This window comes from Siphateles boraxobius, unplaced genomic scaffold (assembly GCF_051911475.1).
Source record: "Siphateles boraxobius isolate OS27281-9 unplaced genomic scaffold, OSU_SipBor_1 30, whole genome shotgun sequence".
NCBI classification, from domain to species: Eukaryota; Metazoa; Chordata; class Actinopteri; order Cypriniformes; family Leuciscidae; genus Siphateles; species Siphateles boraxobius.
In genome coordinates, this window is record NW_027508920.1 from 14,953,116 (window position 1) to 14,978,949 (window position 25,834).

At 36.2% G+C, this 25,834-nt stretch overlaps 1 protein-coding gene across 10 annotated transcripts in view; it reads right to left on the reverse strand.

Annotated features, from left to right (window-relative positions):
- Positions 1-25,834, reverse strand: part of arhgap42b (Rho GTPase activating protein 42b) — a 134,005-nt gene that overhangs the window by 103,218 nt on the left and 4,953 nt on the right. For 8 of the 10 annotated variants that reach the window (XM_077248338.1, XM_077248334.1, XM_077248336.1 and 5 more), the window contains exon 2: positions 1,322-1,417. In XM_077248338.1, coding sequence (XP_077104453.1) covers positions 1,322-1,417 — 96 coding nt within the window. Of the gene's footprint in view, positions 1-1,321; positions 1,418-9,799; positions 10,098-10,326; positions 10,792-25,834 lie in introns of those variants that run through there. The other 2 variants (XM_077248340.1, XM_077248341.1) reach the window with 2 other exon arrangements.

The window sequence follows — 25,834 nt, forward strand, 5'->3', positions numbered from 1 at the left end:
TATATATATATATATATATATATATATATATATATATATATATATATATATATATATATATATATATATATATATATATATATATATAGGCTGGCGAGTAATAAAATGGTGATTCTATTGAGTAGGGATGTAACGATATTCGAACCGAACCGAAAAACCACGATACAGAACACACGATTCGAATCGCGATACTCACATTGCGTACCGAACACGCCCCGCCACCTGCTACCCCGGCCCCGCCCAGCCCGGCTCAATGGACCTCATGTCTTATGTGTACAGTACACAACGAATTCAGTTTTGTAGCCTAACCACCATTAACACCAAATAACAAGCTCCTTGTTTTGTTACTTTCGATAATAAGCAAGGTGTAATCTTTGAAATTCTGTCTATTTGATCACGAAATTCAAACATTAAATGGCGTTTTGGCGCTCTTTGCTGTGGCGTGACAGATCGCTGTAGGCCTACTAAGCTCCTCATTTCAAGCGGCAGCGCGGCGCGCGGGTAAACACGATCATCTCTTCCTCAGTTACAGAATGGACACCTGAAGGTATGTTGAAAGATGCAGTATACTTACTGAAAATCACTCAATCAGTGTTTCAGCAGCGGAAAGACGTCGATAAAACAGCATAGCTTGTCACTAGCATTATATTTACCTCAACAGGCAAGTGATTCAGTGTCCACAACTTTGGTTCCTATAAATGAACTCTTGCACTAAATAAATGCACCATGTTAGCCTATATATTATATTTTACTTAACCTGTTAATGATATCTTGATTATTTAATGTATGTTTAAAATATCTTTCATGAAAATGACAACTGTGTAAAGTATTATATTTCAATAACAAATTAGAGTAACAAGTTAATGCAAAAACTGCCTTATGTTCAGTTTACATGTTTTCATACAATGTGTTGTGTGTTGATTATTATATCTAAAAAATAAATAGCATCTGAATTTAGGTTAAAAGTCTAGGCTACAACCTTTAATGTTATAGTAATGTGCCGCTCCCTATATAGTTTACAGATTTAGCAGATTTTTTTTTAATCCTTGTGAAACGTTTAATTGTAATTGAATTAATTAAAAGACAAAGAAATTTTTTTCATTAAACCACTGTTTAAAAAAAAAAGAAGAAAAAAAGCAATTTTAGCTTTCTAAACCGAACCGAGACGTCAAAACCGTGGGAAAACCGAACCGTCAATTTTGTGTATCGTTACACCCCTACTATTGAGATATTCCATTTGTGATTTGTCATTCCTACATGCAAATACAAGACATGTATCAGCAGTAGCAGACCTCAAAACAGCAGTTGACCTCACACTTACCAATGTTCACCTCATCATCCGTTTCTGCATCACCAATGCACTCAAACTGGAACTCCTGTAAAGACTGGGAGAACTTCTGCACGGCTGCTGAGAGGTCTGAAACAGAGGAATGAGATTTATTTACCATGTATGTTCTGCAAGTGTAATGCAAGTAAAAAATAATTGACAATGGACCGTTGAATTATTAGAAAATAATGCACAGCCGAGGTGGTAATGTGGCAACAACGCGAAGTGGAGTTATTAATGCAATTATTACAGAGAGAGAAAGCTTAAGCATGTGTGAAATTACCTAAACTTAGTCTGTGCATCTCTCAACAGTGTTCGGCAGCAGCGTCTCTTTAGTACCTACAGCGAAACTAAGTTTATTTGCTTAAAAAACAGCGCTGTTACTACCTCGTTAGTGAGTCATCGCTTTTAAGTTGCTAGCGCTGACAACACATTTCTGTGCGAGTGTGTGTCAGTACTGTATGTGTGTGCGAAGAGTGGAAGTGGAAGAGTATGTGCTTTTTCCAAAAAATTTCCAACAAAAAGTGTCGTGATTTGTAGTTTTTATCCCATTTACTATATTTATTTGTCTTTTTTTTATTTTATTTTTATGTTGTAGTCTTTAAGGACTTTTGAAAAAACTGAAATCATTTGGCAAAGTGATATGGACATGTAATGCGGTCAATACCTGCCTGGAACTACTTAAGCTGTGTGTTTTCCTGAAAATAACTGCACACGTTCATCAACCAATTAGAACGTTCATCAACCAATTAGATTTAAGCACTCAACAGCCCCGCAATATAAGGTTTAATTAAGGTGACAATCACTTTAAGGGGCCATTCACACAAAATGTTTTTCCGTTCCAATGCTCTACTGTACCATTGTTCTATGATGTAAACGCGCTACAAAGACGTCTTTAGCTGTTGACTCGCGTCTCGCATCTTTTGCAGCGCTAAGGTTAAAAGAAGTGCAACTTTTTAAAAACACATTTCTAGACCTTGCACTTTTTTTCATTCCACTGACCTGTGTCTCAAGTCTTTAACAGCAAAAACCCATTCTGTGTGAACCAGGCCTGACAGAACTATCATGGTGCATTAAAAAATGTCATGACATTCAAAGACTTTAAAAACGCATGAAAGCTAACTGAGCTTAAATCAAACTAAAATCGATCCACTTCAGTCAAAGGTGTATCCTCTATTCAACATGAAGCTATGGGTCTGTACAAAAAGACAAATAAATAATCTTCACTCCCTGCTGAGAGTAAATGAGCTCTCATTTGGTGTGCTAAACGCACATCTCAGTCATGAAGAGTGGGCGGAAAGGACTCGATCAGGAAACGCTAAGCAACTCAATCAAAAAAGGTAATGAGACTGCAGAGAAAAGCCATTTCATCATGTATTAAAGAGGTGATAGACCCGACTGCTCCTCCAAATACCAAGAAAAGCCTTCAAAATCTCTCTGACAAAGAAAACTCTGAAAAGGATTTCTCATTACTTTCTCCTTAAATCTTATTTTTGGAAGAACGCAGGGTTGGAAAATGGCTCTTTCAAGCTTAAGAGCATAAGATTTGTCAAAAGAGCAATATGAAGGGATTCACAATGGGGCGGGGAGGAATACTAACTTTGCACTTTTGACTGTCGGTTTGATAAATTATTCATTGACATCCAATCAGGCCACATGGTTGCATTGTAAGGCTCATTACATAGACCAGCGCTAATACGCAGACTAACACTGATCTGCTGCAAAGGAGGCTTGTAATTCCAGAAAGTTCATTCCATATCATTCGCAGTACTGTGGTTACTTTGCTTTTAGGTTTAATCCAAGTGTAATTTGGGGCATTATGGTTCACTTATAAAATATATCCATAGCATTGACACTGAATACTGTAAAAAGCTGAGAGGATAGAAAAGTGAACATAAGGTTGTATTTGTGGCCTTTTTTCCTTGGGATTTGCACTTAATGACTTTTGTTTTTATCTGAATAATTGTCTTTTATTTGTGCATTATACAATTTCAGCAAACTGTAATTTTTGTTAATTTTCTGCCCACTTTTTGACCTTACATGAAGGTCGAGAGTAGACAGAAATAACATTTCTGTAACATCTGGCTCTTTGAGTCTCGTGTATCAAACATACAGAATGCAGTTTAGATCATGCAGAGGTCACTAGGGAGGACACAGAGAACACTGCAATCCCACATTTAGTAAACACTGGAACATTCCACTTCCAGAGTTCAATTCCAAAGGTTACAGATTATATATGAATAAATTAGCCATGATTACTAACTAAAAAAAACAGTGCAGCAAAGGACAACAGGATGTGATGTGATTTTTCCCACACTCCATACAAACAACATTAGGGTACAATTTTACAGGCTATTTAAGATCTTATAACATGAACAGTGTTACTTTAAAAGGAGTCATGTTCTACACATCTGTTGCATTTGTCCCTAAACTTCCACTTACAATAGTTTGTGGTTACAATACAAATTGTATGTTACAATAGTCAATGTTTGTCATAAAAGTTAGAATTTTACAGTGAAATATAGATTTTCATGGCCGTTTTCTTTCCTTTATCTTGCCTAAATAATTAACAAGGTTGTACTATATCTGCTACCTTTCAGATATAGAACCTCACATTTTGTAGAATAATCTGTGGTTTGTTATTCTCTTGCAGTTTTATTTAACGGACTAAACTATGAAGAAACAATTTCCAGTGTTTTCACTGGCCAATAAGTGTATTTTGTAAATATAAACACATTTTGATTTTGATGGCTGCAACACACTTCAAATAAGTTGGGACAGAGGCAAAATAAAAGTGAAAAAAAAAGAGAATATAGAATATCCAAGTTAAACAGTTTGAAACAGTCTACAATGAAGAGGTGAATTGGTAACATGGTATTGTGATTGGGTATAAAATGAGCATCCTTTAAAGGCTCAGTCTTTGCAAGCAAAGATGGGTCATCATGGCTCACCACTTTGTGCCAAATTTCATGAAAGAATTGTCTAACAATTCAAAATTCTCGCAATGCAAGATTGCAAAGAATGTAGGTCTTTCCCCATCTACCATACATAATACTGTGAAAAGTCTCAGCCTGTGTAGGTGAAGGCAGGAGAATGTTGAATGTGCATGACCTTTGAGCCTCCAGATGGCACTGAATAAGAAACTGTCAAGCTACTCTGTTAAAAAAAATGTTGTCACTTAACAGTTTGCCTCTGCATCAAGAAATGCAGCTCATCTCCGACAGTCCAAAATACAGTGGAAATGTGTGATGTGGTCAGATGACTCCATGTTTTTAGATTGTTTTGGGGGGAAAACAAAATCAATTTCTCAGTCCCAAAGCCGAAAAGGACCATCCAGATTTTCATCAGCAACAGGTGCAAAAGCAAACATCATGGTATGGGGTGCATGAGTGCAAACGGCATGGGTGACTTGAAAATATCTGAAGGTACCATTGATGTGGAAGTGTATATTGGGATTGTACAGAGACATACAGTATACACTGCCATCAAGATGACATCTTTCCTGGGAAGCAAGGCAAAATTCAAATTCAAAGAAATTTATAAAACTAACTTATTTTTCTATTGGCAAATGTATTGCATCCTATTTAAAGAAAAGGCTTATATCTAGTCATGGCTTCTAACTGAGATAAACACAGGAATTTACTCCATGATCAGGTTTCATCTGTGGCCTTATGCGTCACCCACTGCACTGAGAGTGCATAACAAGGTTATCCACTGATGTGTTGAGTGAGCATGTATATCATCTCATGGCATGCACCAGCTCCGAGACTCCAGGGTGCTGGTCAATAATCTGTTTGAGATGCGAGTCTGCTCAGTCAAGCTGAATGAGCCCCATCAATAATGCAGTGCCCTTCACCTCTCGTACCGCCAGACAGCATCACCACTGCAGCGCTGATCCACAACTACAGTACTTTCCTCAAGCCTTCGGTGAGAGCCTTAACGTATAACAGGCCGGGCTTTTTCCGAGATCAGAGGTTGTTCAAATGGAAGTGGGTGTCTTGAGGGGACAATGAGGGGGACACCTGCTGTCCAATCAGCTTTCAGATTCAAAAGAAAGAGAAAAAAAGTGAAAGTGCACAAGTGATGGCCAAGTATGGTAACCAATACTCAGAATTTGTCCTCTGCTTTTAACCCATCCAAGTTAGTGCACACACATTACGAGTAACACTGCAAACCGTGGACACACACACCAGGAGCAGTAGACAGCCATTTTTGTTTTGCTGTGCCGGCCGGGGAGCGATTGGGGGTTAGGTGATTTGCTTGAGTGCACCTCCGTCATTTCCTGCTGTTATTGAGAATCGAACCAGCAATCTTCGGGTTACCAAACAGACTCTAACCATTAGGCCACAACTGCCCCCAAAGCCGTGAAAAATCTCCCAAGTGGACATTCCTTCCTGCATTACTTCAGCTCTCCAAACTGTCTCTTTATCTCTATAGGTAATGGCTCGTAGATCTGCTGTCCGTCTCCACAGAGCTGTCACTTTGTGCTGCTTTCGTTTCTTCCTCCCCTCTCACCTACAGTAGTAAGTGTAGAACATGCTGCCCGTCACAAAATCCTGCCTTCATGCCTTTTGAGTTGTTGGCTCTGTTTCAAACCCAATTGATTGAATTGAAATTATCCTCTTAAGAAGCAACTTCATTAATAGTCACACATTTGTTAAGATATACAGATAATTTTATGGGGGGGGTGGGGGGGTGGGGGGGTATTGTCTTTATAATATCAGATCATGGATAAAATGAAAACGAATCCCAAAGACATAATTTTGTACTAAAAATTATGTACTAAAACGGAAAAGTTTTTCCTTTGCATTTTTCATGTTGACAAAATGATCCCCGTTCACACAGATCATCAAAAACGACAAAAAATGCTGTATTATGCTGCCAGGCCAGAAGTTGGCGATGTCACTTTGTAAGGAAAAACTACACGCCTATAGACTAAAGGTAATATGTAGGGATGGCCCGATACCATTTTTTTTCAAACCGATACGAGTACGAGTATTTACATTTGTGTACTTGCCGATATCGAGTACCGATACCGATATTTCTACCGCAAAAGTAACTATAGGCTCCCAGAAAAGAAGACAGAAGACTATTTTAGAACACAGGTTAGAAGACTGTTTTTATTTTCTTCTCTGCTTGTTTTAACAAGTCTAAAAATAAATAATAGTAAATAATAGAGTAAAATAATAAATGTATTAACACACAAACCACTGTTAATTTAACATAAAAGCAAGCAGTTACTGCGTGCATGGTCTGACATGACTGAATGCGCCCAAAGTGCGCTCCCTTAATAGTCTAATTCCTAAAAAGCTGACAGTTCATCGCGATCTCACACATCTGTTATTATCAATAAAGCTGACTGCACAATGAATCTTTCATAATATCCACACTTTGTTTGTTATAATTAGAGGATTTGCCAGCATACAGAATTCAGCACTGAACAAAAAAGTTTTGAGCAGTGAGGGGAGTCTATCTTAAATGCTTCTGATTAGCCATTGCGTTCAAGAAATCAACACACATGTCTGTGATTGGCTACATCGCTCAACGCTGCAAACCTGTTATGGATAGAAACTCTGGCCTGTAAATCGTTTCTATTTTGTTTTAGTTGTTCTTCTTGCTTTTCTGCAACAGATGAATGAAAATCTATTAGTTTTAATATGTTGTATTCATAGATATTTCTAGTTTGCGGGAGTCCCGCGAATCGTTTTATTCTCCCGGAACCCGCACACACAGAGTGAGTGCATTACCGCCCGCGCTCGCGCTCGGCCATCAGATCTAGTGCCGCGCCGCACTCTTTTGCGTTGGGAGTGCACGTCCCTATGGCTCAGTTCACCTCGACAAGGCACTCGCGGCGGCCAGTTTCGTTTCGCAAAATGTACGTGGTATCGGGGCGTGGTATCTGCGAATTTTTATGAGTACGAGTACGAGTATATGAAGACAGTATCGACCCGATCCCCGATGCCAGTATCGGTATCGGGCCATCCCTAGTAATATGCATGCACATAACGTCACTGTTTTTGTAGTTGTAGTTTACACGGAAACTATAATGGTATAATTTTCAGAAACTTGCACTTTGAAACCAGTTTTCAAAAGGTTGCGTTTTCAGGCCCCCAAAACGTCGTTGTCGTGTAAATAATTATATAACTTACGAAAAGTTTTACGTTTTTAGTCGAAAACGGTATCGTGTAAACGACCCCTAACTCTCAAGAGTATTAGTAGATTGTTATGTTAGGGTTCGGGTTAGTAGAATAAGTTGGTAACGTTTATAACGTGTTAAGTGATACGTTTTTTCGAATAATAATTACAGATCGAATATTCGAAAATATCCCTAGTCATTACCTACCCAGTTTCAGGGGTAGAGAAGAAAAACATCCCCTTACAAGACAATAAGAGCTCAAAGGGCAAAACCAGATAGCAGACCAGGAACATGTTCTCAAAAGGTCACATACATCACCCCTGCTGCCTCTCGAACCTTACTAGATTTATTTACTTATTTTTCTTTTCATTTAGTGTTTGTCACAAAAATATATCATGGCTGTGACGCGAGACCACCATCCTCAGAAGACTTGGAAAATAGCAGATACGGATTATGGACTACTTTATGATGCTTTTCTGTCTTTTTTGGAGCTTGATAGACTGGTCACTGTGAACTGTCAAATTTTGTATTCTACAAAAAAAACAGCATATACTGCATGTTTGGACTGACATGAGGGTGAGTAAATAATGACAGAATTTCTATTTTTGGCTGAACTATCCCTTTAAACACGATCCAATGTGCACAGAACATGCATGTCGGCACTTATCAACATTCCTGTTATGACATTAACAAGCACGATGCATCTGCTGGGTAATTTTGCTGCGAGTGTAATTACAGGGCATGCTGTGGAAACTGGCAGAGGCAGTGTGCACATATGACGGGCTTCCAGCCTGCTTTTATCACAGGTTTTATCTGATGTCACACCTCCACACAGCCTGCCATGGAAGAGTGCCTTCATAGCTCACTGCCTGTTAGGGAAAGGACATTTCCTCCAGGCCCTGCTACAAACAACAAGCCAAAGAGAGAGTGACGGTGCTTGTGTCTAATAGTGTACTGCAGATAGTGGGTGGCTTCGTGTATCTGTTTTTTTTATATGTTTTATATAAGTGTGGGTGTGTAGCGAAAAGGAATTTCAGTTCTGTCTTTACATTCCAAAACGTTTCATCAGTTAGTCAATAATGTGGCAAAAGTTTACTTGCGTTTTCGTCCTTTTGTGCAGATACAAGTTGTATATGTATGTACTGAAGTCAGTACATTCGTATATACTGTACAACCCAAATTGTTGTTACGTTAATTCAATGGGAAACTATGTAAATGTTGGTCTATGGCATGGCATGATTGATGAACAATCATCAATAGAGTTGTAGTTGAACAAAAGCAGAGTGGTGCCACCTGTGTGTGTACACTCATAGAAAATAATGTATTCAAATGTAATTTAACCAAAGTCCCTTTTAAACCAAGTCAGTTCACTCTGTGGCCATCTTTGGAACAAGTACATCCACTACCTGATTGAATGTGGAAACATTGACATTTCAAAAACTGCTCGTCAAAACTAGTTACACTAAAAATGGGAGTTTTGTCAATTTTAGCTCATGTCTAATCTCTCATGTTCATCTACAGTGTATGCTAGCACATTCCTAAAATAGAAAAAAAAATCAGATAGGCCTATACACGTTTATAAAACATTGTGGTTTTTCACTCTCAGTAAAATGGAGCTTGAAAATATATTTAATCTTCAATATTTTATTAAATGATGTGTAGAATGTGAATGTCTCCTTGTACTATCACAGCCATCAACTGTTGTATATTTTAAAATAATAACTGTATTTTTAAGCTTTATTTAACGCAAAAAATAAATAAATTGAAAACAAGAACAAAATATTTGCATTTCTGACAATTATCATGATCATCTGCATAAAATAATATTTGTGTTGCATTCCTAAATGCTTTGGAACGCATTTCTGAAAGTATGTGTCAAACTATTTGTGAAGTACAGAAAGTGATAAGACCAATACAAAGGTAGATAATAAAAGTGTTTCCTTGTCTAAAATACCTGCTTAACATGTTGCAGTATCCATTTATCTAACAAACTGCACAGCATTCAGAGTAGACCTATATATTTTCATAAATGTGGACACCAGCTTACAACATCATTTATTTATCCATTACTGACTGTCACACACTGAAGGGGCCGTTAACATTTCTTTTGTTCGAGGTTCATGGAAAAGTCATGGAACAGAACTGCTAAATTACGATGTTCTTTTGAGGACTGACAGGTAATGTATTAGGGAACGTCTCAGAGAGAACTTGTATTCCTCTGATACCCAATCAGATGCTCTTGACAGGAAGACCATACTGATTTGCCACGAGAGCGGCCCATCAAAGAGACCCTCTTCCAGCTTAACAAGAAGCATGGGATTGTTCTCTGATCGAACCTTAGGAGTTCCCTGTTCTTTGATTCCACTCAGAGGGGATCGAAAGAGGAAGAGTCTTGCTCCAGGTAACGATGACAATCGTTCATCAGCCTCTCAGCGGGGGTGCCCATGTGTCAGCCGGAGGAAATCAGGCCTGTCACTCCTCCAGTCAGCACTTCTCTGAACACCAATCCCCCAGCCAGGCCTGCTGTATCTCCACGTAAACAACACCATCTTAAAGGGACAGTTTACCATAACATGAAAATTAAGTCATAATTTACTCACCCTGTTGTTGTTCTAATGCCGTATGCCCTTCTTTCTTTTATGGGCCACAAAAGGAGAATTTTTTTTTTTTTTTTTTTACGTCCCGCTCGTGTTCGTTCAATGAAATGGCAGTGAATAGCGACTAGCATCAAGCTTTAAAAAAAAAAAAACGATAACTGAATAATTCTATCCAACACGTGCAGTATATGCCAAGTGTTCAGGGGGTATACGATAGGGTGAAAAACAAAGCAAAATTGTATGTATTAATACATAAAAATCCTGACCTTGGCCGTTGGGCTTCAGCACATGGCTACACGATGTGCATATTCGACTCTATTAGTGCCTCAGTTCACTCAATGCAATGTACGCAATCATATATTAGTGACACTGTCACTTGATGGTGGATCTGGTCAGTGATCAAAATATTGATTTTTAAGGTGTTGAATATGACAGCTTTGAGAATATGGTTAAGATCAGGCCAGATGCTGTATGTACTGGGAAATGAGCTCTGATGATGACAGTGATGATGGTATAAAACATCTGCTCATATTGAAACCTTCCAAATTCCAAAAGGTAACGAAATATGCTTTATTTTATTCTTTTGTAAAGAATATTTTTTAATTTAAAATATTAGGAGAGTTGTACACTACTGCGGCAGTTATAAGGCTATCCGTGTTAGATACAGATCCGGGTCATCGAGACCTGAAATTATGTAATAATGAATGGTGAAACATTCATGTATTTAACTCTTTCCCAGTTGCCAGCCACCACCAGCATTTTTTATCATTTTCAAATATTTTGAAAGAATATTTGTTGTATGAATATCTGAACATGCAATGCAACAATGTATAAAACATAGATGGAGTAGATCGAGTCTATCAACACCCCTAATGCATGCACAGTCATATAGCTCATCCTGGGTCCACATTTTAAACAGTAACATTGGGCAGTTTTGATTTATATGCAGTCATTTTACATATGCAAATGATACATATGAGATCGCTTGTTTCTGTGTCTTCTTCACATGATTCGGAGATTCAGTAGGCCACTCTTTCAGAAGATGTGTCATAGTGCCCCCTACCGTATAACAGTGAAAACACGGAAAGCCGAAAAAATGAATTTCACGTCCTGCGCCATGTTGTTTAAATAGCAAATGCATTTGCGCATATTTATGAGCTGGTCTGAAAACGAGGTGTGTTCGGGCGCATTGTTGGCACGTTGCTATTTTGAGGCAACTGAAATTGACTGTGCCATTGATCAACTGAAACCTGGTCTAAAGTCAGTGGCGCAATATTTTTCTGTTATTTAAAGGGCACATTAGTAATGTGCGCCCATAGGCGGGTCCACAAATGCGTGTACACTCTACTTATTAAACACACAGGGGCGCGCAGCAGCATACAAACTAGCCAAATATTAAAAATAAAAGGATTACAATGTAATTTTTATTATTATTGTATACATAAAGTATTGTGTACATAAAGATATGGTGGAATTCGGCTTGTCCTGTAGATGGTCTGCTCGCACGCTTTCACCCATGCGCTCAGATCGTTAAAATTAGGGCCCAAAATGCTACATGTAACAGAAATCGTTTTATTTTTATTTTATTTTATAAGAGCAGTAATTCTAAGTGAACTGCTGTAACAGGGAATAAATGTAACATAATTGCTATATTCAAATAAGTGAATGTCAACGTTTATTCTGTGCTTCTTTTTTATGTTATTATGGTGGGCAAGTTTTTAAATGAAACATTTATAATTGAACCCTTTTTGTTACATAATACATAGCATAGACAACATAAATACATTTTGCAGTTTGCACACTGTTTGGAGGACAAAACTGAGCAAGATTTAACTTGATGTAATAAAACGTACCAAAAAAAAATGTGACTTTTTAATCCGATTAAGTGAATACATAATTGACCGATTATCTAGATTGGGCTAGATTCAACAGAATTAGCCCAGCCGCATTAAAATGGTTAGACCACAAAGTACAAATGTTGTGTAACTTTGTTAAATGACAACATGTTGCCTTCTAAGACACATTATGTTGGCTAAAATATAAGGCACTGCATGTTTCAATCACAGAGAAGGCTAATCCTAGAATACATCTTGACAAGCAGAGTGGGAAAAAAAACAGGCAACATGATGGATGGAGCGAGATAAATGTTGAAAGAATGATTTTAATTTATTCAATAAAAAGTTTTTTATTGAACTATTTAAAATATGTATTTTTTACGCGTACAGAAGTAGTAAGCACTTCATGTGACATTCTCAATTGATAGTTATAAGAAACAAAGCCAAATTATGAAAAGAAAATTCTTTTTTGGCAAACTTTTGTTAATGCCATAGTGCCTGGCCTATATATTCTGGGAAACTATCTAATTTCCAGCTGAACATCAAGCTAATACATACTCACATTTTTTTCTTATTCTTTGTTCTTTTGAGGTTGTATTTTTCTGTGCTCAAGGGTGAGCGAGTACCTAAAGTCTGTCAGTATTTCCAGAGGCGGCTTAATTAGATGTTCCAGGCAACCGTGATGTGATGCGTCAACGTGCTGACAAAATTCTTCAACACACCCTGTCAAAAAAGTATATACAATTTTGACTATTTGTTACCAACTTATGAAACAGTTCCATCATTAAAAAGAAGTCAAGGTAGCACAACAAACACATCCAGCCAATAAGATGCCCAAACATATTGGCCAATCAGACGGGTTGCAAGACTTCCATTATCGGCCTCGTTCAGATGGAAATACTAGACATGAGAACCACAAATCAAGAACAACTCTGATCACAGTGGCACAACAGTCTCAGAAATCCATTAATTCTGGACAGAATCACTCTCACAAGTCTTACAAACAAGCCTCTTACAGGAAAAGCAAAGTGACATAAGCATCTCAGACTGTAATAACACAATGTCTACAAACTGAGGAAAGTCGGAATGACAAAACCAGCTTTCTTGGTGTTGGCTTTAATGCACTAGAAGCATAAAAAGCAAAACAATGCCTGAAATAAATTGCATTAGCAAAAGCCAAACAGCCATCAAGCCGAACAAACAACTGCATCTCATTCAGATTCCATCAAACAGTGTCACTTTCAATTAGCAGCAAAAGAGCATATCATTTAGTACAAATTGCTCCTTTCTGCTGAGCAAAGGGAAATGTTTCCGTTTAGCACAACACATCACGTATACTAACCAGTCCCTCCAGAAAAACACGATTGTGCGGTCATATGATTTAGTGCATAATCACCCCTAAGTCTGCATATTTATGCGGGGGGCGCATTTTTTCAAATATGCCGCACTTTCGCCCGCATAAATTGCAGATTTCTTGGCAAAATATGCGGGGCTTGCATGATTTCATAATCCCGATATTTTCGTTGCAAAAAAGTCACGTATTTTCCAGAAAGTTGAAAAATTTTGCTTTTGCTTCACACAAGAGCAGCCATTTCCCCCTGTTGCCATGGGAACATTATGAAGTGATGTAATTACGCGACGTGAACATCATCGAAAAGCTGTAAAACAGGAGCACACTTTATTTTTGTATATTTTATTTATTCATTTTTACAGAAGTTGTAGCATATTCCTTTTGTAAAGCTACACAACTTGTTTGACTCAATGTTTTGTAAGTTTGATGTTTTTATTTAAGTCTGAAATAAAACAAGATGAGAACTGAAATATTCCAGCACTTTCTGTGATGTAGTATGCTTGCTTATCATAGGAAGTAATAAGAAATGACTCTTTGCATTAAGGTAGTAGCCTAGTGAGAACAGGGTGTTGGGGAATCACTTTGTTTCTCTCTTTTTCATCAAACTGCAGTTTTTGCAAGTTCCCTCAGTTTTTGCAAGTTCCCGGAGTTTCATAGCATAAAATTGCATAACTATCCTGCATATTCAATCGCATTTTTTAAGAAAACGGGCCGCATAATCAAAGATTTTTGCCCGCAACAATCACAAACAACTCCGCGTTTTTCTGGAACGACTGACTAACATCTGCAGGGATTATTTAAAGATCGTTGCTATACGGATTAGCTGAATGAAGTTCAGTTACTTCTCACAATTCATCTGGATAAATTAAATTGTCAATTATACAGAACTGTATATCTTCAGATCTTGGCACCTGTTTTGCAACATAAGACCATTCAGTGATATTGCAGTTCATGTTCCAATGATAATGCTAGTCATTTTTTTTCTGGCAACAAACAATATAATTTCGTTTTTCATGACCATCTTTCACCCTCTCGCTAACCCTTTTTCTTAAACCGTTATGCCTTAAAGTTTGCATGTGAAATGAGAATCAGTGGTTACTTTGCTATCTGGTCCAAACACTTCCCAATTATTCAGCAACATCTATCTTCTTTGTAAAATTTGCATCACATTTTGATAGATTGACAAAATATTCCACTGAATTTAGGATCCTGCAAAATTGTTTATTTCCAAATTTTCAGTTTAATTCACCCCCCCAACCCCCCTCAAATTTGGTGTTTTTTGTTGTTGTAATTTTTCTGGATTCAGTTTAAATTATTCAGTTAAAATTTAATAGATCAATAGCCTGTCTAATCAATAGAACTTATAAATGTTAAATATGTTGTCTGTTTTTTTTTCCTAAATTCATAAGAATTTTGTGATCAAGGCTGTAACATTTGAAGGGGGGGGGGCAACTTTTTAAGGGAATAAAGAAAAAAGAAGTTGTCTAATTGTAGTTATGACGAATTTAATTAATTTGTAAAGAATATTTTATTTTACAATATACACACATTCACTCTTATTCGTATGTCTAATATTTCAAAAACGCAAAACGTTTCTTGTCTTTTTTACATTCAGTCATGAATTACATGAATCATCATTTCAATTCAAAATAGCAACTTAATAAAGAAGTTTGAATCACTGCATATTACACTATACACATTTCTATCATTGTTGTCAAATATTAAATGTTAAAAAAGCCACTTACTACATCTTACTAGGGATGCACCGAAATGAAAATTCTTGGCCGAAGCCGAATAATAATGAAACGCTTGGCCGAAGGCCGAATACCGAACGTGGCGTTTGACATTTTTTCCATTTATTTTGACAATTTTTTCACCATTGCATTTAATTAAATAGTAAAAATATTCTTTTTTACTATTTTGTCTTGCTTTTCAGAGAAAAAAAATCAAATTGCAAAAATACAATTTATTTAAAACTGAATTTCTTTTTAAACATTCCAGCAGATATTATTTAAACAAAGCACTATATAACTTAAAATAAATAAATTAGTAAAATAAAAAATATATTTTTATTTGCCCATCTTTGAAGCCCCCCTTCTTGAATAGCCTATGTTAGGCCTATAACTGACTGCAGAAAGAATGTAACTAAAAAAGTGCATTGAGAAGTGCAAAAAAAAATGTGGATGAACCCACAACAAATGAATAACTGTCCTAGACATAAGCCTTCTTTCGCGGTTTACATACACTTTACCGTGGGCGTTGACAGGTTTGCATGGATTGCCTCACATCATTTGGGTTTCAATATAGTGCGCGCTCTCCGTGGCGATTAGCAGATAAGGAGTTGCCATGAGAACGACTGACATCTCTCTCTTTTCATAGATTACATAAACAGAGAATATTTGTTTTCGTTTTGAATTAGATGATTTAAAAGTAGACAATGACTATAAAGATGTATTGCCTTTGCCAGTGTGACTAGTATTGGCTAAGTTTTGTTTAAGTTTAGAGACGTGCTCCAGAAAAAAAGTGAACGGAGACAGAGGTAGAAAGCACACCCCGTTTATTTTCTTTATTTTACAAAAGCACAGTTTTGTTTCGACTGTAAGTGGACACAAGTAGACATTTAACAGTTTATTTTTTCATATTTCTTAAGTCTGCATTTAAGTGACCATAAATGACGGAGTATTTAAGTCTATTTTGCTGCTATGTGAAAAAAATCCAGCAAAACGTGGCGGCGCGTTTGTCAACTACAGAGTGTTAAAAGACGCTTTAGTGCTGCAAGTAAGGGTATAACGTCTGCCACAGATGCATCAGATGAGCTTCTCTTTTGTTATATGCAAAAGGGGGCATGTTGGCTGCATTTATAAAACGCGCGCCTCTCACTCTACGCTGGTTACTATTTGATCGCGTCATCGAAAACGTCATTGTTCGGTCAAATTTATTCTGTCTTTTTACTTATTCGGCCGAACACCGAAAGTGCTTTTTTTGCTATTTTCACACTCACACTTTTCACCACACTCTTTCACTGCTAAAACTAAAGCGTTAAAATTTCACATTTTGTCTTTGCTGAACAGCAAGCTTAAAAATGTAACATTTTGTCATCCAAACAACAAATAAAGAAGTGTGTATAATCAAGTGAAGCAGAGCAGCATCAATAATCAAAAAAATAGCAGGCGGACAATTTGGGCATTTCTAATTATTTTAAATATTTGTATACATTTAATTAATCTTTTCAAATATAATCAAACACAAATTTCTTCTTTTTTTGGCAAACAAATAAAAGAGGTTCACTGTTAAAATTAAAACATGGATAAAAAAAGTGTTATAATTCTTAAATAATGTTTTACTAAACTGTATAGTTGTTATTGTTGTTACTACTTTGGGAAGTACATCTATTGTACAACAGAAATATATTTCTGTAATAATTTCTTCAAGTTAAACTAAACTTTTATTTTGGCAGGTTGTAGTGAAGACCTTTGAATTTCTGTGTGTCTGACGATAGTTTAATCAAATGAAATGGTGAAATGCCTGTGAATGCTTGACTCTCAGAGCATCTCTGGGGATGAAGCTCATGTGTTCATGTCTTCATATAGAGAGACGGCAGACGCTGAAAACACCATGGGCCCTATCATAAACCCGGCGCTATGAATGTGGATTCAGATACACCCTAAGTCGGGGGTACTCAATAGGCGGACCGCGGTCCGGATCCGGACCCAGACGCAATACAATTTGGACCGAAGCCAAAATCAACATTATATAATTTAGTCATGATCCAAGCGAGTTTTCATTGGTGCGTGATTTCACGCCTATATTGTTTTCCTACTAGATGTGGTTTATCTATCTTCTGTGTCTGTCCATTCCAAAGATCCAATCAGGAGCTGTAATAACTGTAATCACCATGACAACTCACTCACTCGTTGGCCGCGCTGTGTGCGTGTGTGTGTGTGTGTGTGTGTGTCATTCGCAAATCGCAACGCAGGCGCTAATACATCTGCGGTACCTGTTTCCTTGCTAGCGAAAATCATGGCGTGCTCAAAACCTGACAAAAAGAGAAAAGTCGATTCTGAAAATCGCGAATTTAAGACAGAGTGGACTGACAGTTATGCATTTGTGCTGCCGGCAGGGCGCACAAAACCAATGTGTTTAATTTGCAATGAGACGGTTGCCATTGTCAAGAGTGGTAACGTGAAACGTCATTATGACTCAAAGCACGGACACTTTGACCACAATTACCCGCTTAAATCTGAGGTAAGAGCCAGAAAAATCAAACAACTGCAATCATCATACCATACAACATGCAGTGTAATAGTTAGATCAGCCACCCAACAAGAATATTCTGAAAACACCTTCTGGACTAAGATGGTCCCTGCAGCAGGTGTCCCTTCCTTGCAGAAGGTGGCCCTTCAAATTCTCACCATGTTTCCCTCAACATATTGTTGTTAGTCTGCCTTTTCAACCATGAATATGGTGAAAAACAAATACAGGAGCACCCTCAGTAATGAACACTTACATCAGTGCCTCCGCCTGGCCCTCACACCTTTTATGCCCAAGTTTAAAGAAATGGTGGCACAAAAAAGGTGTCACTTTTCACACTAATAAGGCCAGACCCCATCACCTTTTGTACATAGTTTGAACGTTTTGTGGGATTTACAACCTTTTTTGTTGGAGTTCTGTTTTTGGATTTTGACTATCACTGTTCCGGACCCTGGACGCAAAGAAAGTTTGGTGAGTGGACCTTTTAGGTTTCTAATTGAGTACCCCTGCCCTAAGTGTACTCGTGCGTGTGCTTTAGACCATGCGCTTAGGTTGTTAAAATAGGCCCCTATGAGTCTGAAGCGTGCTTGAATATCTTTAGCAGACGAAACTGTGCCACTCACACGAAGACACACAAAATATGCAGACTTGTTAAATTTAAATAGCAGTCTTTTTTGCGGTTTAATATTCACAGACTAGTCACAATATATTGCAATTTGATTAATTGTACAGCTCTACTTTTGAAAAAAATGTATATAAAATTTGCCAAATTCTATTTTTATGACATGATTCAGTCTGCGTTTTCCACATTGTGGAAATCATAGAGCCCTGAAATGTGCCTTACGAAACATTAGCAATCAGTAACCTTGGAAAACAATAAATATAAACAGCCCAGTATCTGACAAGGATCTCTTATATCGCTCTTACTGTTAATTACTGTATATGCCATATGGAATAATAGTATCCAATCTCCTTCCTTATTACTTCGCTTTGATTGGGCGGACCATATTAATGAATACTAAAAAGTCTTGTTAACGTCCAAAGATCAGTTGGTTAATACAATAGCTGGGTTTTGCCAACTATGTCACAATACAATACACATCACAATACAGATCAATACAATCACCATCTCATAATAAGATCGCCATTGAAACTCTGGAGTTGTGTAATCTGCAGTACTGTATCAGTATCAATCAATTCACTTCGCCCAGAAACGGCTCTGGCTGCACTGAGAAACAGATACAGTTTCGGAGTACACACTTACTTAGACAACGTGCTACTTGATTGTAAGATATGAAACGCATGCATACAGTAAATAAACATGTTGATAGAAGGACCTGAAGAAACAATGCAACATGAGGGAAATAAATCATAATATATATATATATATATATATATATATATATATATATATATATATATATATATATATATATATATATACATACATATATAATTGTATTGGTAAAGCCACAGTTCAGTAAGTTTAGAGTTTCAGTTAATGGCTTGTTTGGCCTGAGAAGGAGGTTTTCAGTTCTGTATCTTTACATAGTACATGAAACTTTACTTCCATTATGTCACATATTTTGAAAGGAATCAGGATATTTGTAAAAAAAAATTGTGGCCGTCATACTGTATATACCAGAATGGAGCAATTAGAGGAGAAAAGATTGAAAAGTAAAAGTGACTCCTGGTCATTTGACAAGTTGTTTAAAATGGAGAGCACGTACCTGTTATAGCATTAGATCAAATATTACAAAGATCATCTTTTTTTTATTGAACTGATGAATAATGCACAATTAACACTAGGAACATGCATCAAAAAAATGTAAATAGGCCCAATTTAGATTTTGTTTTTTTATGATATGAAACCTCTAAGGATAAAACAAGCTTTGATCAAGGTTGTCAAACCAGGAAGCCAAAAATCTGTTGTACTGTGAACCATTTTTGCGAACATATTTCTGCAAGCAATATACAAACAGCTAAACATTGTTTATGGTGTAAAATAGACATACATCTAGTTTTTTTGTCTGCTGCAAGGAGGTATGATACAGAATAAGCCACATTCCATTAAGCTGGAACTGGTCAAGATGGCTGGTATGGGATTTATGTTGCAAACCAGTGTATCACTGACATACTATTATAAGTAGATTTTTATATTTTCTGTTTTAATTTGAGTTAAAATGTAATTTTTATTTGTGTAATTTTTATTTGTGTAATTTTTATTTGTTTATTTTTTTTTTACTATGTAGTTTTGTTAGATTTATTTTTAGTTTATATAAACAAAATGAGATGCTTATTTAAATTTAGTTTTAGTTTATTTTATCTAAGCGAAAATGAGAAATGTTGCCTTTGGCAAGTAGATGAAAATATTAAATATATATATATATATATATATATATATATATATATATATATATATATATATATATATATATTTTTTTTTTTTTTTTTTTTTTAAATTCCAGTAGGCTAATGATAAAGTTCCTTATACATTTAGTATTTGTTATTTAACAATGATAACCATACAGGAAACTATACTGTATCAAATTGTCTGTACAGAGCATAACATAAGCAAATAGTGAAACACTGGTTTAGAAAATTGTACCGTAGGTATGTTCATTTAGCAATGCTTGATATGTTAAATGATGTATTAATCGATGAATAGCGTTTCTCTGAACAAGGACATCAGGTCAAATCAGGCAACAGCTCTTGGGGAGTGAATTTGTAAAGGTCAGAGCCGTATTCACACTGACATTGTTGTATATAGAATCGGGTATAGTGTAACATTTTCTAACACAGTGCAAAATAACACTGTAACTTGTTTCTTAGAGCCTTGAAGAATTAGAACATTTCACTGTGAAAATAACCCCCGACAATCCAATCTTTGTTCAGATTAATTAGTCTCTCAGCATCCTGAGTCTTACAGATACAAACTAGCACAAACACAGACACACACTTACAGTACTGTCAGTGAGGAAAGTTATCAGTGGGAGGAAAGGACAAGGCTACACAACATTGTTTACAGCGCATTTCCTGTGGCAAAACCCCTGGAGCATTGCACTTACTCACATAAACACACAACACTCCCAGAAGAGTAGTGAAATCCAAACAGAGACATTACTAATGCGGAGATAGAGGAAGAGAAATGCTTTCAGATTGAATGCACTGCTTGTGCTTTGCAAGAGTGGAGAAGCACAAATGTCACTTATCAATGCCACAATGTGGGCTCGATGTTTTGTATGTCTACAATGTTGCTGCTAAAAGCTGCTTCTAAATTTACAAACAACAAAATCCACTCAAAATTCAACTTTTACAATATTTATAAATGACACAAGACACGATTATAAATACCTGGAAAGGGCTATAATTAGCATTTAGCCACTAGCATTGTCTCAATGGCTGTTGCTCAGCTAACGCAGCAGCTCAGAAAGTACGCAACCTGTTTGTTTCTATCTTTACTCGTGACATCATGAGTGCTTAGTTCTTTAACTCTTTCTGTTTTTTATTTCAAAAGTTGCCAGCCAGTGCCAGCATTTATCATTTTCACAAAATCTTCATGGTCTCCAGAATACTTCGTTGCATATTGTTGAATATCTGAACATGCTCTATATAAAAAGAACAGTCCTTCTGCTTTTTTAAACAAAAACAAACAAAAAAGCATTTTGTCTTTATTTTAGTCGATAAAGTTTTAAATATGGATATTTTTCTCACACGAGTGCATCGCTTCACTTCAGAAGGCCTTTATGGAAGGCCCCGTGAGCCGTGTGGAGGACTTTTATCATGGATGGATGCACTTTAAAAAATATACAGCCATTCACTGCCATTATAAAGATTGGAAGAGCCAGGACATTTTTTTTATATAACTCTGATTGTATTCATCTGAAAGAAGAATGTAATATACACCTAGGATGCCCTGAGGGTGAGTAAATCAGGGGGTAATTTTCATTTTTGGGTGAACTAACCCTTTAAGTTCACTACTTGACAGTTTCATGCGTTTCTAGTATTTACTAGTGTTTATTAGTTCTAAATGCTCCTGTTGTCTGCTGTGTTCAGGCTTAGGCTACATTTGATACATTTAGGAAGTGTACAGTCTTGGAGCAGATCAAATAAAAAGGGTGTTCATATCTGTGTGATTTCGAATCGAAGACATGATCATTGTAATAGGACTGAATCGTGAGACCAGTGATGATTCACACCCTACAATTACTGGAGATTTTCAGCTCAGTATATGGAGTCCTTCACATTCCACACACAAATCACAATGACGTAAGGTGAAAAGTACAACATTCACACACACATATTGCGGGGTTTAGAAGGATCACATTGGAAATCTGTAATTCAAAGTCTAATCAAGTTAAACTTGATGATTTTAAGAAGTTTTAATGGTGACGTTTTACATTTTAATACAAGTCAGATTGTCCGAATGCACACAAAAATCGCCAACCTGTACAATACTTACGAATTCGGGCTTTAATGCACAATACTTCTTTCTAAATATTTCAACCAGTGCTGAAGAGCGATTGTGTGCCAGTTACACAGACATCATTATTTTAACATGGACAGAAATCCGACCCCATCATCCTTCTTATTCAGAGCTCACTAATCACCTTCATAAGGCAAAGGGCCTTTTGATCAGCAGCACCTCTAACCCATTTGGGCGGTAAGTAGTCTCTTCAGCTGAAGCTCCCCTTAATTACCTTGACAGACTCTCTGCTGCAAAATTAGATAGGACTAATCATGTTTTCAGAAGGGCCGTGGTTCATTTCCAACTTCCATTGGTGGGTGAGCATTGAGCAACTTTGAAGTAGAAAGAGATTGGCTTTGGTAACAATGCCACTCAACTAAAATAGTTTCGTATAGCTCATAAAATGAAATGTTTTTGTTTAGATTAACATGTGCACTGAATGAACACTCACAATTAGATGAAGAACATGTAAATAGCACCAATTTTGATTTCATGTTGACTTTCAGCAAAAATAATGGTAAAAATGTTCTGTCACTTAAAAATTGTGATTTGTGTGGGAAGGAACGTCTCAATTAACAGACAAATTTTAGCAAAGAATACTATCCAAAATCAACTAAAACACCTCTGGCCAAACACTCATATCGTGCAGAAAATACCCAGAGTCCCATGAGAGTGAATTTGATAAGTACAGCATGTTCCTGGATCAAGATCTTTTTTGATCTTGGAACAACATTCTGAAAAAAAAAAAAAAGAATCAGATTTGAAGGACAAGTTTACAGTTTATGTCAAGTTCAGGCTTACAACCAGGGTTAGGTGCTTCCCTACACATCATTTAAGAGTCTACAGTACAGACAAATCCCTAAAAGTAGCAATAACAATTATGACTGAATGTAACAATGTAAGTAGTGTAAAGTGATGTAATATAATGTAAGTAATATAAGTATTGTATGTTTCTGTCAAGTATTAAAAATGGTACACACCGAAAAATAACCAGGAATGGTGTCTAGTATGTAACTCCTAAGTATCCATACTGTATGTATTTTATATAAATGTCGTTCTACTACATTTACTTGCGTTTGCATAGACACTAAACATACAAGAATGACGTGTTGACAGCATCTGAAATGTAAATCATGTACCAACAACTTTACAGTTTATGAATCCTTATTTTAAACTATGAATATTTAATTCATGAAATTAATTGGTTGATTCTATTGCATTTATGATCAATTAAATTGTTTTCAAATCACATTTATTAAAAGGGATAGTTCACCCAGAAATTAAAATTCTTTAATCATTTACTCACCGTCAAGTTGTTCCAAACCTGTATGGTTTTTTTTTCTTCTGCTAATACTCCAAAAAGGAGTATCAGCAGAAGAAAGAAATTCATACAAGTTTGGACCAACATGAGGGTGAGTATAGTAAATGAGGACATCATTTTTATTTTCTAAATATGTTGTGAAAAAAAGACAAAAAATATGCTTGCTGAATATGCTGTGCATAAAATTGTTTGCATAAAATACACCACAAATGCACCATAACATAATCATAAAAGTAATTAATTTTATTATTGCACTGTAATCCAAATTTTCAGAATCCACATGACTGCATAATGTGAGGAACGGAACCAAATCCAAATTCTTATTCAGCGATCTTTGAATATAACCTCAGTACTAGCGGCTGCATCTATGAAATTAAAATTGTACATTTGCCAGAGATGTTAGACAATTGTTTTACATCAGTGTAGATTTGAAAATTAAGCTATTCCTTATGGCTTTTATGGTTGAATCAAGGAAGCTACACCAGTTATTTCGCCAAGAGATCTCCTATTTATTATTTATACATGTTTAAAACATTCCTTTCCTTGCAAAGAATATGTCAACTGCACAACAGTCAATGTACACATCATCATTGAAAAACCTATGCACCAGTGGAGTATTGCATAGAACATATACACACCCTTCTATGCAATCTATAGTCTAGCTCATGCATTTTAAACTTCATAAGATAATACAACTGATTATGAATACTAATAAAGAATAATAATACATAATATTAAATAATGAAATTATATTAAAAGATGAAATGTTAGTCTTCAATCAGTTCTATCAAATGCTAATTGGCTTTTGTGTGCCTCATCACTATTGCCACGTCATTTTTCAGGTCATTGTATTAACTTAAATGAGATATGCATGCCTTTACGAAGTGGATCAGAAAATCTTCATTTTTCAGTGATCATCAACTAAAATAAGACAAACCATGTGCAAATTCATAAATCAACACCATTGCTGAGTATTTTCTCCTTAAAACTGCAGTGAACCAAAGACAGAATCAAAAACGCGGTTTGAAATCGCTGGTGTTTTAACATCACAAACTACCTTAACCAATCACGACAACGTGATCGTCAACGAGTGGATCTCTGAGCTGGTGTGAGTGTGTGGAGGCGGGGCTAATGTGGATATTCATAGAACCGCATATAATAAATGAGGCAAGGTTGAAGAGTTGCATTCAAGCTATTTTAAGGCATGAAAAAAATGTCAAATATGTAATTTTGGCGATCAAATATGAGTTTTAAGGGATAAAATGATTGACTACAGGGGGACAGATCACGTAGATGGTAACAACTGCACATATTCAAATACATTGTTAGATCATTGTTTAGTAAGCCACTGCAAATAACGAGGAAATAATGGTTAAGTAGCTCAATGAATGTAGTATATTACATTCAGAAAAATCCCAGACAGTCACTATGCGCTGCCGTTAAACGCAGGATTATGTGACCTTTACAAAAACATGCACCCCACTGAAGCATTGAATGAAGTGAACAAAATTGCACTGCCAACCAGTGACACATCAGTCTGAGAGACGCAGTATTATTCATCTGGGTTCATTTGACTGAAGAGAAGGATATTAAAAGTGTATTTGGATGATAAAAAGAAATGCTAGTTTCAAGTTTTCTGCTGCATATAAAGCAAGGTTAAAATCACAAAACACACAGGACAGAGGAGGATCAAAGACCTATTTGAAAAAGAGCTTTTAGGACAATTAGTCCTCTATACGATCTTGGGAATTGTATTTAGTTTTTTTTTTTATTAAACTTAATTGTAGTTTTGTCTGTGTGCCATGTGAAGTAAGCAAAGGAACAGAGTTGTATGAGTGGCAAAAAGACAAAAACAGAAAACAAGTATCATTCAAATGGAAATTAAAACTTATGTCATGATTTATTCACCATCATGCTTTTGTTTTTCCAATGGAACAAAAAAGTACAGGTTTTTAACACTGCTTCTATGCTTTTTCCATACAATTATGGCTTTCAAGCTTCAAAAAGGATGTAAAAGTAGTTCCTATGCTCTGTAAACTCTTCGCGAATGCGATCGCGTATTGTTGTGTTTAATGTAGAAATTAGTTATTCTAAAAATGTACATACATTTCTTTCATACTTTAGACTATATAAAGTAAAAGTCATTTATAATTTTTTTTTCTTCCAGAAAGTAAAAAAATAAGCAGGAACGAACTATATCTACATATCCTATATTGGATATTAACATCCAATAGTGTAAATCGCTGCAGCAGCTTCAGGTTGGTAGTCCAAGGCATTGTTGTTTATCTTTACTTCCGGGGTTCTTCCCACCGGAGCCTCGCTTTCGATTTCAAAATAACGGCTGCGTGAAATAAGCGTATAGGTTGGCAGAACTCAAAAAACATAAATCATCAGTTACACATTTTTATTTTTAAGGTAAACTCAATGATTATGATAGTTATAACTTAAAATTCAGACTTTTTCTGATAATTTAATTTAAATATTGACTAAGCTACCTCTTATAACTAGGGCTGTCACTTTTGTGAAAAAATCCTGTTCGATTTTTGAG